This window comes from Drosophila guanche, unplaced genomic scaffold, assembly GCF_900245975.1.
Source record: "Drosophila guanche unplaced genomic scaffold, DGUA_6, whole genome shotgun sequence".
Taxonomy (NCBI): domain Eukaryota; kingdom Metazoa; phylum Arthropoda; class Insecta; order Diptera; family Drosophilidae; genus Drosophila; species Drosophila guanche.
In genome coordinates, this window is record NW_022995755.1 from 3658946 (window position 1) to 3675078 (window position 16133).

The 16133-nt window shown below is 45.5% G+C and overlaps 3 protein-coding genes across 3 annotated transcripts; all 3 read right to left on the reverse strand.

Annotated features, from left to right (window-relative positions):
* Nucleotides 1–4267: 4267 nt before the first annotated feature.
* LOC117589579 (homeobox protein bagpipe) lies at nucleotides 4268–5785 on the reverse strand. Its single transcript, XM_034281638.1, has 2 exons — nucleotides 5211–5785; nucleotides 4268–5110 (listed from the first exon to the last, which is right to left on the reverse strand). Exons 1-2 carry the CDS (start codon nucleotides 5686–5688, stop codon nucleotides 4440–4442), a joined length of 1149 nt encoding a protein of 382 aa, XP_034137529.1. The 5' UTR covers nucleotides 5689–5785; the 3' UTR covers nucleotides 4268–4439.
* Nucleotides 5786–8196: 2411 nt separating this feature from the next.
* On the reverse strand, nucleotides 8197–8643 carry LOC117589750. Its single transcript, XM_034281930.1, has 2 exons — nucleotides 8489–8643; nucleotides 8197–8423 (listed from the first exon to the last, which is right to left on the reverse strand). The coding sequence occupies exons 1-2, from the start codon at nucleotides 8600–8602 to the stop codon at nucleotides 8250–8252; spliced, it is 288 nt and encodes a 95-aa protein (XP_034137821.1). The 5' UTR covers nucleotides 8603–8643; the 3' UTR covers nucleotides 8197–8249.
* Nucleotides 8644–11565: 2922 nt separating this feature from the next.
* On the reverse strand, nucleotides 11566–14303 carry LOC117589621 (muscle-specific homeobox protein tinman). The gene is made up of 3 exons (XM_034281708.1): nucleotides 13749–14303; nucleotides 12233–12888; nucleotides 11566–12168 (listed from the first exon to the last, which is right to left on the reverse strand). Exons 1-3 carry the CDS (start codon nucleotides 13937–13939, stop codon nucleotides 11705–11707), a joined length of 1311 nt encoding a protein of 436 aa, XP_034137599.1. The 5' UTR covers nucleotides 13940–14303; the 3' UTR covers nucleotides 11566–11704.
* Between the last annotated feature and the right edge of the window lie 1830 nt (nucleotides 14304–16133).

The window sequence follows — 16133 nt, forward strand, 5'->3', positions numbered from 1 at the left end:
TAAAACCGTTAATTAAGTTGCCTCAATGACGGGATAAACTTGGACACATGTGTGTCCGTCCGTCTGTCCGCCTGTCTGTCTCTCCGTACCACAAGATTTTCATGCAAACAGACCCTCGATAGTGTTGGACTCAACTCAACATTTGCCGATATTGAATGGCTGTCCATAAAACGAAAAGAAGAACGCGCTGAAACCGTTTTATTCGTGCGGTAAAATTTGAAATTTTTTAGCCGAAATTTGAACAATAAACAAAATCACAAAAACCAAAACATTTATCATTCAATTTCTACGCTACGCAGAGGCTCTGCACTGCTCTGCTCTGTCCGGCCATTCCGCTCCCCAAAATCATTTAAATGATTTTTTATTTGAAGCCAAATAAGCAAAGGAGTGGCCACCGGGAAGGGAACGATCGAGTCGGATCTCATCAGATCGGATCGGAACGGATCTGGTATTGCGCAAAGATTTCCACAGCTGCTGCCTGACTGCCTGCCCGACGTACTTTTCGTACAGAGATTGAGTTGGAAATGAAAAATAAAATCAAAATTGAGGTGGGTGGCCATTTTGTTTGCCTGATGCCTGAGAGTAGGTGGCACAAGGCAAGGAAGGCAAGGGAAGGAACCTGTTAGTGTGCCATTGGACGGCGTTGATTTTGGTGGCGGTCAGGGGATGGATGGATGGATGGATGGGATGGGATGGCTGCCTGCCCCGTGGGGGCATCAACAACTTGCGCAAATAGCACCATCATCAACAATTGGTATAATTTCATAGGCATCTGTCCGTGTCCGTGTCCGTGTCTGTGTTCATTGTGCTCTGTGGGATGGTTTCCCATGAATTTCCCCAGTTTCGGGGACCGCACACAGTCACTGCTCGGTTTGGTTGGTTAATGAAATGCTGAACAACAATTAACTATAAATTAAACGCACAATTTTCAAAACAAAATAAACATAAATAGGCCAGGCCAGGCGTACATCATCCGTGCTGTACACTTTGGCTGTGTGTTTTGTTTACAGAGGGGCGGGAAACATTTCATTTACCTACCAAACAAGAAAACCAAAGCCCCCATCGCCAGCCCCCGGCAACGAAGCAATTAGGCAATGTCGTTTGCTCTAATCCCAGCCCCCTCCTTACTCGCAGAGTTCGGAGTTCTCAGACCAGGCCATAAAACAAAGAGCACAACTTCAATAACAAAAGTCAGGTTGATGGCGGAACTGTATGGATTCAAGGCGATGTAGGGGATACACTATAATTTTACTACTTTCAGCAGCCTTAAACAAAGTACTTTTGATTGCGATGCGCTCTGAGGAAACATTTCTTTTCTCATTCAAACCTTCTCTGCCATTTCCAAAACATTTTCCTGCTTGCTTTAAGTAGCTGAAATACCTCTCCAGCAAGGCAGAGCATCAACTTTAGAGTTTAGTTGATGAATTTGTTGTAAAGTTATTCCTACCAAGAACTGTTAGGGCCTAGGACTGTTCTGTTGCATAAACAAATGCGCCACCAAAGCAACACGTGCAACAACAACAAGCTGCCCCTAGCCCTGGGCTGTGTTGTGTTGCCTGCAAATCGAAGTGTCAGTCGCAGCGAACCTCATCCTCAGCAGCTTCCTTTTATGGCGCACATGTGTGCAGCAGACGCAGACGCAGACGCAGCCATCGATGTCGATGTCGACCGCGATCACGGTATCGATGGAGATGGAGGAGGCGGCAAATGAGAGGGCTGAAAGCAAAGTGCATCGAAATGGACCCAAAAAAAGAAGAAAAAAGAATGCACTGCATTTTATAATAAGTGAACATTTTGAGCATTTTGTTTACACTTTAAGCTGTCGGGGTCGGTGGTCTGGGGACCGCTGGAGGGGTTGGAGGGTATGGTTTTTGCATTTGCTTTTGAATTTCACAATTCGCCATTAAATGCGCTCTCAGTGGCCCAGTGGCTGCTTAAGAATGCAGTGCCCCCACACCACCCCAAAAATGTTTAAGCAAATGGCGAAAAATTCGCTAAATTTTGTTTACCCAGTGTCCCAGTCGGATAGGATGAGGCGCTGCTCCGGAGTAGGTCCAGTGACAGGCCAAAGGCGTCGACTAATTGCAGTTCAAAGATTGCGCATACGCCACTTGCCTGCCCCCGTCCCTGCCGTGGCTGCCACCGTGACTAATTTCCATATTAATTACAAGGCAAACACCAGCGCAAGGGCGGCCCCTTTTAAAAGGATTGCCGTCAAGTAGCTGACATTCCGTGCACTCCCAGCAGCCAGGCAATACAGCCATGTACATTCTACATACATATGTGTGTCATAAAAAAGGTTGCATAAACAAATCCAGAGGCGCAATCCGGGGCAATATAAACAAATTAGTGGCAAAGCCGCTGGGAGCAGGACGAACAAGAGATAGTACAGAGTTCTCCCACAGACCACATGCAGTGTGGATGCGCCGTCAACCCTTCAGTTAGTACGAAATCTGAAGCGTGCCATAAAAATGAGACTCCCACATAGAGAGTTCCTACTCATTTTCACTCATTCACTCACTCAATAACTCTCCTTACTGGCGAGCAGCAAGCTGTTGGAGACGGGGTTGAAAAAGTGATTCACTTGGGGTGGGTCTAGGGAAAAGTGGCAGCAAAATAGGGAAAAAATCATACGTGCTGTAATATATTCCAACCAGAATAAAGACACTGCTTTGTATAGTAATAATGGTAGAAGCCTGATACAGAATTTGGGATCCCTCAAGTCGCGAAGTTTAGGTCTGAAGAATTTATTTGTGTTTACATTGGATAACCCTTCGATCCATTATTAGCTTCATTTCCATATGGCTATGATGTTGTGCCGGATTTGTTTGCTATATGATTCTTAATAGAGGTAATTAATTGGTAATTAATGAGCTTTGCTTTTCAATAGTAATGTGTGGAAACGTCACATCAATCAGTGAGAAATGTTCTATTTAGTTACTAAAGTGATAGGTTTTAAAAATATTGTAAGCAGATTATTATCTAGTATGTTTGTGCAACGCTTTTAGCATTCGTCTATTATGTTAGCTCGACCTCAGAATTATGACAAGATAATTTTTAGCGAGTGGAATAGCTAAAAAATCCACACATTCATGAGTTTTTAGTACATTCTACAGCCGAAACTCTTATTGACACAAGTAATTACAACTGTCAATCGGTTTTAGTGTCCCAAATTTGTCAAATGGCCTTTCAGACGAAGAATGCGCGAGATCAGCCATTGGGGAAGGAATGGTTGTTTTTTCAGTTGGCAGTTTCCAGTCACGGGCCGGCAGTTGGCACGTTCAATGCCCCACTTGCACATGTAGAAAGCCATCGGCTGGGTTGGGGTAAAGGGTGCTTAATGGGCTGCAGATCAGGAACTGATCTTGGTGGCAAGTTGTAAGATGAGCAGAATTGTTGCCATGCCAGACAATGGCTCCTGCTGCCTCTCAAGTGGATACAAATCAATGATCTGAGAAATGCATTCGTCCTGGCTGGCTCCGGCCAGGATCGGCCTGTGCCGATGTGATTCTATTTGTTTATTTGTTTATAAACATCGCCTCGTCGGTCCGTTAATTTTGTCGCCGACAAGCACTTGAGTTGTGTCCTTGTTGTCGTCAGCCACCAACTGTGCTGCTAAGGACATGTCTATGTGCCCCTTCCTACTCGTAACATCCGTTGGTTGATCTTTTGCAAAACTGCATGCCAAAGTGTGTGAAATCGAGGCTTTGTACGACCCACTCGTATTTAAGTCAGTGGTTTGTGGGTCACATACGAGGCGCTCGTTCCGTTCCGTGCCTGTCCTTTCTGACACATTGAAGCACTTCTATGTCGACATTGAGTGCTTGCCACAGTCGGTCATCATCATCGTCATTTTTCGCAAGACTTTGGCCACACGCATGGCCACTCCACTTCAATGATGCGCTTCTTGAGGCCCGTCCCTAGCCGCTTGATCGCTGTCATTTCTGGAGAGTCAGAGCCAGTGCAGGAAACCCCTTGCAGGCTGGATACAAAATGAGGTCATGTGGTATCAGTTTGATTTATTATACAATAAAAAGAAGAGAGTATGGCATAGAAATGGCAAATATCTTTCTCCAATCTCAATCCTTACATCTGCGAGCTTTATGTTGAATGTTTTCTAGCAGATCAATAGCCCATGTATCCATTAAGTTGGTAAATGCAAAAAGTTCTCCAACATTTACTAAAAGTTAAACAAAGTTTTCAAGTGAAGCCTTTCCCAACCTCCTCATTGCTGAAGTTTTCCCATAAGTTTCAATCAACTGCAAACTTATTTTCATTTACGATTTTATTTATAACGTTTTTCGGATACAACTAAAACTTAGAACTACTAAAGCTATATGCCAGGAGCATGCACGAATATCTATTGGTTACACATAGAGACTAAAAACACAACTTCTACGGCTATCACAATAACGTAACCCCCCAGATCCCATTCCCATCTAGTCGATCTCCACGTTCTCGTCCACATCCTCCGGCGCGGACTCCGGTCCACTCTCCATTCCCATCAGTTGGCCAGGACTCGGGCAGGGTGTGCGCTGAGGACGCACTGGCACTGGCGATGACGAGGCCGAGGAGCCGTTGACGAAACTTGAGGGCTGGCTTGGAGGTGGAATCGGCTGTGGCACCTTTGGATGCGGGTAGAAGTAGGGAAAGGGCATCTGCATCTGTGGCAGCGGCAATCCGCCGTAGGCCAGCTGCAGTTGATGCCGATAAATGTTGATCAGCGCTGGATCCAGGCCGTGGCCTGCACCGGGTGGCATATGGGCGTAGGTGGTGCTGCCATCCTCCCGGACCAGCACCTGGACGGGCACACGCTTCGTGGCGCCCAGCATGGCGGCCTCGTGCTGCTGGATCTGCTTGCGTTTGGTCTTGTAGCGGCGATTCTGGAACCAGATCTTCACCTGGGTCTCCGTCAGGCGCAGAGTCTTGGCCATTTCGCTGCGCTCCGGTCCGGAGAGGTAACGCTGCTGGGCAAAGCGACGCTCCAGCTCGAAGACCTGGGCATGGCTGAAGGCTGCACGCGACCGCTTCTTGCGGCTGAGGGCACTGCCGTCGTGGGAGAGCGGAGAGGCGGAGGGTGAGCTGCTCAGTGGCGGCGGCGAGTCGCAGTCTGTGAATGGAGCAGGCGGAAAATTAGCACCAGGCACACACGGCTGCCACAATGGACAATTTGGGGCTTCCATTAGGGGCGAACAATGGGGCAGACTTACCGGAGTCGTTGCTGGTGCAGCGCCGCATGTCGAGCGGGGCGGACAGGGTGCTGCCAAAGTAGGCCAATTTTCGTTGAATGTAATCCCCGCCGCTGGAGCCCGTGGCAGTTGCCTGGTGATGGTGATGTCCATTGTGGTGATTGTTGTTGTCGAGCGCCGCTGCCGCCGCATAGTACTGCAAGTAGTTTGCCTGTCTCTGGCTGGGATTGGCAGCCATGCTGGGCTCCTGCTTGTAGATGCTCAGATCGCGGCAGCAAAGCGGCGGAGACTTGGATGCGGATCGTTCCCGATCCAGGTTTTGCTTGGAACTGCGACTCTTGCCGCTGATGTCTGCCTCTGGTTCGGAGTCCATGCTGGACACGCGATGCTTATCTGGATTGTGGCGCGTCAGTATATCATTGATGGAGAAGGGCGTTGTCAGCGTTTTGCTCAGACCCGCCATGGAGGCACCGACACTTGCACTTTCCATATTCAACATTCTGTGGCACTTTTTTACACTTGTTCACTCCGGATCGGATCTCTTTGTGGCTCGTACCGATTCGGTGCGGGATTTGTTCGTGTTCACGTCTCGAAGGCTGCGCTACGAATGTGCTCGAATTGGCCGCTCCGTGCATTCTTTAAATAGCAATCCCTGGCAAGAGAATCACTCGGTTTCACGGAGTGGAAATACACGCCGCCTCACGCCTCAAGTGGATTCAAACACACTCTGGTGGTGGATTTGGATATGCCGTTCGTGCCCGTCGCCGCCCATTGGTTGATGGGACGCTCAGGCAAGGAAGAGCATTATTTGAGTTCCTCTCAAGTGCCCAAACAAAATGTGTCGTTAAATGGTTGCATTACGCGACCTTACGTTTCGTTCGGGAGTGCATGCATCCTGTTTACGTTGACGAGTATTGTTTATAGCATTGCTAACTGTTCTTCTCATTGCTATGGGATAGATGCCAGAGGTACCCCCAGAAGTGATGTCAAGTGAACTTCACATTGGGTTTTGATTTGTTTGGGCTACACATTTGTTTGGTTTGGGTATAATTTGGAAAAACTCTGACACGGCAGGGGAAAATGGGAATAAGTAGGTTAGTTAGGTAATGGATTTCCTTTGAAATTTAAACAAAGAAAAATCGAACATTTGATGGATCTTAAAATAGAAATTTGAATATGAATGTGAGGGAGAAACTGCAAGAGGTCTTGGAGTTTCTTGGAGTTTATTTGAGATCCAAATCGTAGTAGAAATTTCAGAGAAATTATGCTTTATCTGTAAATATCCTTCATTAAGATACCCGTAGAAATAAAATGTAAATCCTAAGACATCTCTTCCCTCCACAAGTGTTAGTCCATCGAAATCTGGTTTTCAATTGGCTGCTTCGAATGTGCAAGAGCTCTGCGGGGCCGCTGATTGGATGTCTGCTCAGGGCCACAATATGGCTGCGCACACTCATCCGAGCACACTCATTCACTCACTCATCCATCCACTCTCACTCGGAACGAGAGCGCGGCGATGCGATGCTGGGAACGGGAAACAATGGACCCAAACACATGTTCGCCATGGGGGTGTTTGGTCTGTGTGCAGTCGGTTCTACGTCCGCTACCCTAACCTGGAGCGCTTCTCTCTGCTACACTTCACACCTTCGGGCTATAATCTTTTTATTGCCAATTCAGTGGCTCTTAATGCCGAAGTCAAGCCAACAATAGAGATGGCTTCGGGGCAAAGCCAAGGGGACAGAGAGAGAGAGAGAGAGAGAGCTTGGCGTTTTTTTGCGGTCAGATTTGAGTAACGTAACCAATTCGAGTGTGCACCAAGTGCGGTAGGAATGGACCGGGAACTGCCACTCGTTATACATTTTCAGCTGAATGGGTTTCAATAATACTCGAGTAATTAGTATATAATGATGCTTGTGGCTGGCGCACGCGTCCTTTTCCGGCGAGGGTTCTCAGATCTCAGACATACATTCGACTATGTAATTCTGTTGGTTGCTATGATTGTTGATGTGATTACCCATGAATGTCGCAGGTATTCAATTACATAAATGGGGGAGAGAGTCCTTCCCCTCTCTGTCCATGATGAATTGGCGTTTTCAATTAAATCCGAGAGTTTCTTGTTTGATTTCGAAATGTCTGCCACCCCAGTGACCCTCTCCTCGTCCACTGGTTTGTTGTTCTAGTGGTATTAAATTCGATTTAATGGTTTATCAAAAACCACTTCAACTGTTTGCTCTGCCCTGCTGTTCATTATCATTCATATTCAGTGCAGCGAAACCCGATCCGGCTGAGGTATTTCGATGCTTTGCTGAGTTTGGACAAGTGCTTTCTAAGTATTCAATCAATGTTTTTATTGATTTTTGGTTTCTCATTGGTTGCTAGTTTTAAAGTAGCCAATTAAAGTTATGTTGGGATTGGGTGAAGTCGACTATGGACCATGGTACCATATAGGTTTTATCTGGCTCCAGATATCTAGGAAAATAGAAAAGTTAGTTATAGCACCTTTTAATAGTTAACATTCAAATATTTTCTTCTTTAAAAGAAAGTTGTCGGTATAGAACACGAAATATTCAAAATATTCTCAACCCACCGGCAAAACTCTTATATAAATGTAGCATGTAAAAATACAAATTATAGTGATAGTGGCGCCGCAATGAGAAAATGCGAATAACGAGCACTAGATGTCAATGTAGCCCGTGAAGAGTTTCCCGTTTTGTCGGTCCAGACCACAAAGTATTCAAACAAATTCTCAGCACCACGCCAAAACTCTTATACACATTTATGTGTAGCTTGTAAAAATAAAATATGTTGTGATGCTGGCGCCGCCATGAGACAATAAGAGAAACAAGCACTAGGTGGCGGTATTAGCCATGTAGAATGTTCCTTTGGAAATGTAATACCAACAGATGACGCTACAAGAGCATTTTAGGCATGTACATATGTTCATACATATATTTCGAAGAGCTACAAAGTTTACAAAAAGTTTTCCAAATATTTTAAGAGCCTGAAACCCAGTTGATATTTAATATAGGGAAGATTGAAATTTGAGAACATGTCAAGATTTCACTGCGCCTTATGTATATCGCCTCTAATTTCAAAGCAAACGCCATTTTTGCGCCTTACACCATTCCGATCTATCGAAACCAATTGAAATACGATCCTGTAGCGTCCAGATCTTAGTGGCACATCCAAACCGAACTCCAGCTTTAGGGTATACCTTTCTAAAATCTGCGTGGTCTGAAATGAAAATGGAAAATAAGCCTAAAATTTGAAATAAATTTTCCTTTGGAAACTGTCCTTACACCCAGGGTGAGACATTTGTCCCGCACTTCGATGTTGGTCACGTGCCCGGTATAATACTTGAACCAAAGTTGATTTTCTTGGTACATGATCTTGCAGAAGTCGTCCACCGCCATACTGAGAATGGTTTGCTGCCAAGTTCCGCGATCATAATATAACAAGGTTATAGCACTCTAAGTTAAGATAAAGTAAAACAATTTAGGAAAAGTTTCCCCGACTAAAAGTTTTCTTGAGCTGTCACCCTAAGTTTATCTGTGGGATGGACCTTCCACACAGAAGTCGCATTTCCTTCCACTATTATTCCCTCCTCAACCATTTCCATGGACAGGGAGGATAAGTCCATAAATCCATCCATGTTGAGATATCCTTTAGGCTTATCCATGCACTCGCTGAATATTTCCTCTTCCTCCATAACAAATTCATAAAGGACTGCCATTGAAAAGCTAAGGACTTTCAGCAGCACCAGGATCTGGCAGAGTGGCACCAACTGTTTACGACACATCTTGGCTTTACTTCGCGAATGGCTTAACCCGGGGAATGGTGTGGCTTTTATAGCCAGTGAAATTGTTTTTCTAACACATTATACATTACATGCTCATTCCTGATTAGATTTTATCTATGGAAATAATTAGCGAGTGAATAATTATAGATAGTAAGAGATAACACACATGTGAACACAGTTCCATTCTATGAATTTCTATTTAATTACTTATAAATCGTACAAGTCCAAGGAGGTGGAATTTACCCAGGAAATCAATTACATTTCCTACACAAAGCCACCCGGCATTCGAAGGTGCAGAATCTATGAGTAGCAACCGATGCTCGAGATTGTTGTTTACAGGTAGGCCCTAAGTAGATCAGGATGTTTCGGTTGAGAGCGGATGGAACTCGAATTTCATTAGCCACAAGCCACAAGCAAAAGCGATATCAACGCCATGGGATTATTGGCTATGCGCGGATTCGGTTCCTTGAGTGCTGTTTTCCACACGCCATAAATCAAGCGCTCGAAAATGCCGCCGCTCGGATTCCGAAAAGGCAATTACTCAATTAATTTGAATATAATTGTCACAATTTTCCACTTGAAAGCCACACAAAGGCCATAAACTGATGGATATAAAACAGAAACAAACAGACGAGTGTGGGGCTGGGGGTGGGTAAATGTAAAACGAGATCGCAATTTTTATGGCGGGGCGCACATCAAATGGAAATGTATAACAATGACTCGATGGATATTTTGATAAAATGTCAAAGGCTTTAATGGAGAAACTGCCACAGGCCAGAGGCACAACCGCAGCCAACATCCACTTGACAGCGGCTGGCTGTGGATCTGGCTGTGGATGTCGGGAGTGAAAGTAGAAAGAATATTGAAGAAAAATTACGCAATCGTCGCAGGGCGGAGCGGCAACATTCAAAGGGTGCGGAAATGGGAAATCGTTTGGGAGCCCCAATTGTTGCTTTTGTTGCGTTCTTGCATATTGTTTATTTATTGTTGTTAATAAATCTTAATTTGCTTACCTTACTCTCACTTTGGCGGCTTGGCACGTAGCCAGTGCCAGGAGGAAATGCAAATGATGACAGTGAAAGCAATGAAGAGCAGCCATCGATTGGAGTCGGAGAAATGGAATGGAATGGAATGGAATGGCAAGGGATGGGATCCCTTCCCAGCTGCGACTTCAAGAGCGGCTTGTGTCGTCTTTGATCCTTTGACGGGACATGAATTAAACGGCGCTACAATGCGAGCAGCGTATGTACATACTCCAACATCGGGGTTTATCCTGACCTGCTTATCGTCGAACGACCCGATCCTTTGCGTGATATATGGGAATGACAAATTTCCCCACTTGAGTTCGCCCGTCGCTGGTCTAGACTCCAGACCATCGACTCAATGCAGGAGGAGCACACGACGCGTCGCCGCAACATTGCCGCCGACATTGTAAGACGAAACCTTAATTGTTTCGGGCTCGCAGATTCCGATTTCCTTCGACCAGAGCCTGGTCAGTGTGGTCCATTAGGCAATGTTTAGCAGCACTTGACATGCATTATCCTGGGACTAGCCAAGGCTGGCCTTGTAGGCGTTTTGTTTGCCACTCCACGACCAACTCCCTCGGTCCCTTTTGGGAGCCTAATTCTACTCCTCAAACGACTACTGTCGGAATATCTAATGCTTGATCACTGTGATTGACACTCAACCCCACCACGGATAAACAAGAGTTAACCCCAGAAGCTCTGGCTGTCAGAAAGACTGAAACTCAAACCCCTCGGGCCGTGTGCACTCCCCTCCGAAAAGTGTGATCAGCTGCACTTGTTGGTCTGGCCTGTGGCCTGTGGCCTGTGGCTCACCCACTCACCCCAAGCATCATCCTCAATCTCTCTGTGGCATGTGTTTGTGGAGTAATTGATATGCCACAACACAGGGGAAACTACAGCTCTGTGGCATGCCAGTGGCTGTTTCTGTGGCCCCAAGACACCATCAAAACTCACTCCATGAAATATTAGCCTTTGCCCCGCTGGCTGTCATAAAATGCTGAGGAGTTCTTCTGTGCCCTGCATTCAACAGTATCTTTTGGATGTATAGGAAAACATTTTACAGTTGCATTGCTTGCCACTTAAACGATTCATAAATGCAACCTTTGTAGTGCCTGCCGCCGACGCACCCGGACACCCGGGCTCCCGGGCACCCCCGAGCACCCCCGAGCACCCCTTTGGCCATGCCAAAAGTAGAAAAGGGAAAAACATTTACAGAATTAAAACGGAAATTGTTTTGTTTTCCTTTTTGAATTTTTTCATAAAACAAAACTGATCGTTCTTTTCGATAAAATTGATTTATGCGGCGATCGGGCAACAATTATACGCAGATGCGGTGCCTAATGGATCGACGGATACCCGATGGATTGACTGGCTGATCCGATGGAAAGCTGTTCATATAAAGATATAAATACGAGGAACTCCCGGGAGCACAGGGGAGCGCAGACCTAATGTTTTATGTGACAGCAGAGGAAACCAAGAAGAAAGTGATTGGAGTACCCAGAGTACCCGCTCTTCCAGCTGAAGTTTCCTTTGAATTAAACCATTGGAATAGTTTCTCTTAAACTTTATTTATTGTCCGATATATATACATAAAACAAGGTACTAGAGCTATGAGGCATTTTCTTTAGGCTACAACATATAGATTCTGCAATAAATTAAAAAACTTCAACCCAACTCTGCCTGTCCCTCAGCTACTGCAGATGTTGCAACTGTTGCTGCTGTTGTTGCTGCTGCTGATGTTGCTGCTGGGAGTGCTGTACTGTGGGTGGCCACATCATGTGACTGCTCATGGGCGGTGGCAGCGATGTGGGCGAGTGCAGTGGCTCTGCTTTGAGCTTCAGATGCTTGGCAATGCCCTCGCAATCGATGTCGCCACGCTTCGACTTGTAGCGACGATTCTGGAACCAAATCTTCACCTGCGTGGCCGACAGATTCAGCTTCTGGGCAATTATCTCACGCTCCGAACCTGTTAGATACTTTTTCAGCCGAAAGCGGCACTCCAGCTCAAGGACCTGCGCCTGCGAGAAGAGCACGCGTGGCTTGCGTTTCATGCGTGGCTTCGTGGATCCATTGCTATTTATGCTGCTGTGGTTGCTGCCACTGGCACTGTTCTTGCGCAGCTCGGAACGCGAAGAGGTCACCTGGCCGTTGTCCTCTGTGGGTTCACAAAATAATTAGCTTCCAGAACAGGTTAAAGCTGAGGTTTCCCTCCTACTTACTTCGCTTGGCACCCTCATCCGTGCTGTGAATGCTACGCAGCGATGCCGAGTTGCTGACCGTCTCGAGGAGTCTCTGACTCAGCGGATTGCCGCAGAGTTTCTGCGCCGGCGTAAGGCTCTCCACCTCGGCGGAGCTGTTCAGGTCCAGTGTGGGTGAGGGCGTCACATACGGTGTGGGTATGTACTCGCTCTTAATGCTGACTGCTGCCGCTGCTGATGCTGACGGCGGCTGCACATAGGCGGCAGCATCCACGGACCCTGCATAGTTGTAGTTGTATGTGGCGGGACTTTGATAGGACGTGGCCGTGGCTCCGGCATAGAATTGCGTGGCGGACATGTTGTAGGCCGAGGCAGCGGGCTGAAAGCTCTGATGCGGATGTCCATGATGATGCTGGAACATGTGGGCGGGCATGCCATAGTCCTGATACCCACCGTACAGCTGATGGTGGCCGTGGGGCGGGGGTGGCAGTAGTGGCGACAGCGACGACGATGTCGTGGCATCCTCCTGATGCTCAACCAGATGATGATGCAGTTGCTGCTGCTGCGACGCCACCTCCTGTTGCTGGTGCTGGTACTGATGCGGATGCGGATGCGGATGCTGGTGAAGATGCTGCTGGTAATCGCCGGCGCCATAGAGCGCCGAAGCTGCAGCGGCACTACCAGTGAGAGAGAGCAGAGGGAGAGATGGAGAGTTAGTTTCGGCTCTGGCTATGGCTGCCACATGTTGCATCACACCGGACACAGCAAGAGCTTGCTGCTGGACCATTTGCGTACTTCCTGCTGTCGCGACAGGACCCTTGGTGACATCATTTCATGGCTCATCAGAATTAAGGACGCCCCGCACCGGACACACATGCGAATCACATATGTTGGCCAGCCCCTACGACCACACTCCGAGCGGCTTCAGGCAGTCGGACAGCAGACCCGGGCCTCGGACCTCGGACCTTGTTTTTCCTATTGTTACTACTTTTGTGAGTGTATGTGTGTGGATGCGTCTTGGGCTTCGACAGAGAGAGAGAGAGAGTGAGAGAGAGAGGTCTTGCCTCTTGTACAAATAACGATGATTTGTCAAAGCGAAACTCCTGCTCCTTGGCTCTCTACGAATATGTGTGCGGTGCGGGACCCTAGATCCTATTTGCAATTCATGCTTCCAATGTGTTTTCATAGGATTTCTTCTGCCGAGTCTCCGTCTCGACAGAAGGTTATCAAAACATTATCTTTCAAACGAAAATTGCTGGAAATTAATTTTCCAATGGAGCCTTACTAAATATAAATAAATAAATAAAATGCAAAAAATGCATGGGAAAGGGCAATGGAAAAATGGGAACTGGTTTTGTCTTTGAAAGTAGTTGCTGACAGGTAGATGTTTGAGTGATAATAAGGAACATTTTTCTTTAAGGGATCGGACAAGAAAGGTGTTTCCGTGATGGTATTATTATTAAAGAAATCCCTAAATTCGACTATAAATTTATGAATATTTTCATGAATTCTTCACAAATCTTAAGCATAAGCTTACCTATCTAGATGTCCGTAGGCACCTTCGTAAGCCTCCGTTTGATTGACCATATTCAATATATCCTTGACTGAAAATGGTGTGGTGTTGAGGGCATCCGCATTGGTGAGACTGCCCGGACTGGGGGACTGATTGTAGTCGTAATAGCCGCCGGATTGTGGCACCTGTGCTTGCTGCTGATGATGTTGCAACATTTTCGAGTTTCCTTCACTTTGGGCACTTGAGCTGGCACTTTCAATTTAGAATAAATACAACAATTTGCCAAACTGCACTTGAACTTGCGACACTTGAATGGATTGCGACTGCCACTGCGACTGCGATATGGAGAGCGCGATGGTGTGGGTAGGACTCGAATAGCCGATTCGAATAGTTGAGGTTGAGGATGAGGATGAGTATGTGGCGGCATGCATCCGCACCCCTTGCAGACGTATTGGAACTGAATGTCGTTGTCGTTGCCGTAACTGTTCCGATGCGCACGCACTCGACCGTGTCGGCGATTTGTCAGCTCGATGCTCGATGCTCGGTTCTTCTTGGACTGAAAGAGAACGAACTGCACACACACACACATGTACAGTACAGATACCCACCCCGGGCCATAAGCGAGGCGTGTAGCGTTGTCGGATGGAAAAATGGCTGCCAGGGGAACCAATCACAGCCGAGCATGTGCACGTTTCATTGGGATTCACTCTCACTGGAGAGGCGGCTCTCCCGGCAACAGCAGTATCAGGCAGGCAGCCACTGGATGTGATGGCAGAGAATTTGTTCTTGAAACAGTGGCTCCACATTGTGATCCACATGGCTGATGGGGTCAAAGTTCTTAAAGTTCAGCATGATTCAACATAGAGACAGTAAATAGTTTTGGAAAGACTTATATAGGAGGACAGTTAGTCGACTCACTCTCCCTCTCTCTCTCTTTCTTTCTTAAGGATATGTGTCCTCAGCTTTGATTGCTGTCTCTTTCACAGACACTTACATCAGTATATGTATGTACATATACATGTATGTATGTTTGTATGCTTGTGTGTATTCATCTTCCCCTTCATTGTTGTTCTTTTAGTTTAGTTGTTTGTTCGCAGCCACTTTATGCAGATTCTGTTTCGCTACTTGAGCTTAAGTATCCGTATTTATTATTGTTAAGTCCTTAAGTTTTATAGTCCCCCTGCGTACGTGTTGTATGTTTGTATAAACTGCGAGTCGCAACTGGTTGAATACGTCAAGTGGGGCTCAAGAGCAGATTTTCGCACACTTGATTTTATGAGTGTACTTAGCAATACAGATCTGAAGATCAAAAAGTATTTATTATTGTATGAGTGTGTTTGCGTGTTTGGCTTGATATTCATTTCAAGTGTGTGACTGCACCACATCATTGGGCTTTAATCAAAATAGCAAGTAACGGAATCGTTAGGATTAGTGTTGTAAATGATTGAAACTCACAATAAAGGCATCTCTCAAACATTTATTGCAACATTTACATCACAAACTAAATAAATTTTGATGTATCTATTGAGCCAGAACTGAAAAACAAACTTACATTCGTATAAGTATATTTTATATGTACTTTGAATTTTGAGAAAACGTTAGCAGAGTTACATTTTTACATTGATATTTACATTAATAATTGCATTTTACATCGATAAGTACATTAAGGCTGTCCGCAGAGTGACCGCAGATTCAGTAAATTTAACAAAATACCGAATGCGATATTAGCATGGTTGCAGTCCTTTTGAGTTTGAACCTTATTTTTGCAGACAATAATAATATAATAAATACCTGAAAGCCAACGAATATTGTGGAAAAAATATTAAAAAATTGGATATAATTACAGTTTTACAGCTGAAAGTCCTAAGCAACTGGTTATATTAAACAGAAGATCAAAATCGAGGAAAATGAGTTAATTTTCCTGACCGTTTAGGTGCAGGAAAGAATTTCGCTGACCAGGAAAGGATTCCCTGACGATCATTTGAAAAATTCAAATACAACTTTGTAAAATATAAGGTCAAAAGGTATACAATCCAATAAAAATAAGTATTTATAATAGCCCAATTGATTCTTCAATCGGTTTAAATTATTGTTTCAGTGTTAAAAGTCTTTGCAAGCTGATAATATCAGAAAGAACATCAAAATCGAGAAAAATGATTTAGGATTAGGATATTTACGGTATTTAAAAGAAATAGATTGCTGTATTTTGATATATTTATAAGGGGCAGACCGCGTCTTTCATTGATAGCTCCGCGGTCACACTCATGTTCTCACCCGGCCCAGGTGTCAATTCAACCCTGCCTTAGGGTTGTCAAATATTTAATAAATTCATTGCAAAAACCGCAAAAAATGATAGATTTGATATTTTTTTGGCTTGTATATATTTGGTACAATTCAACCTCGTGCTCA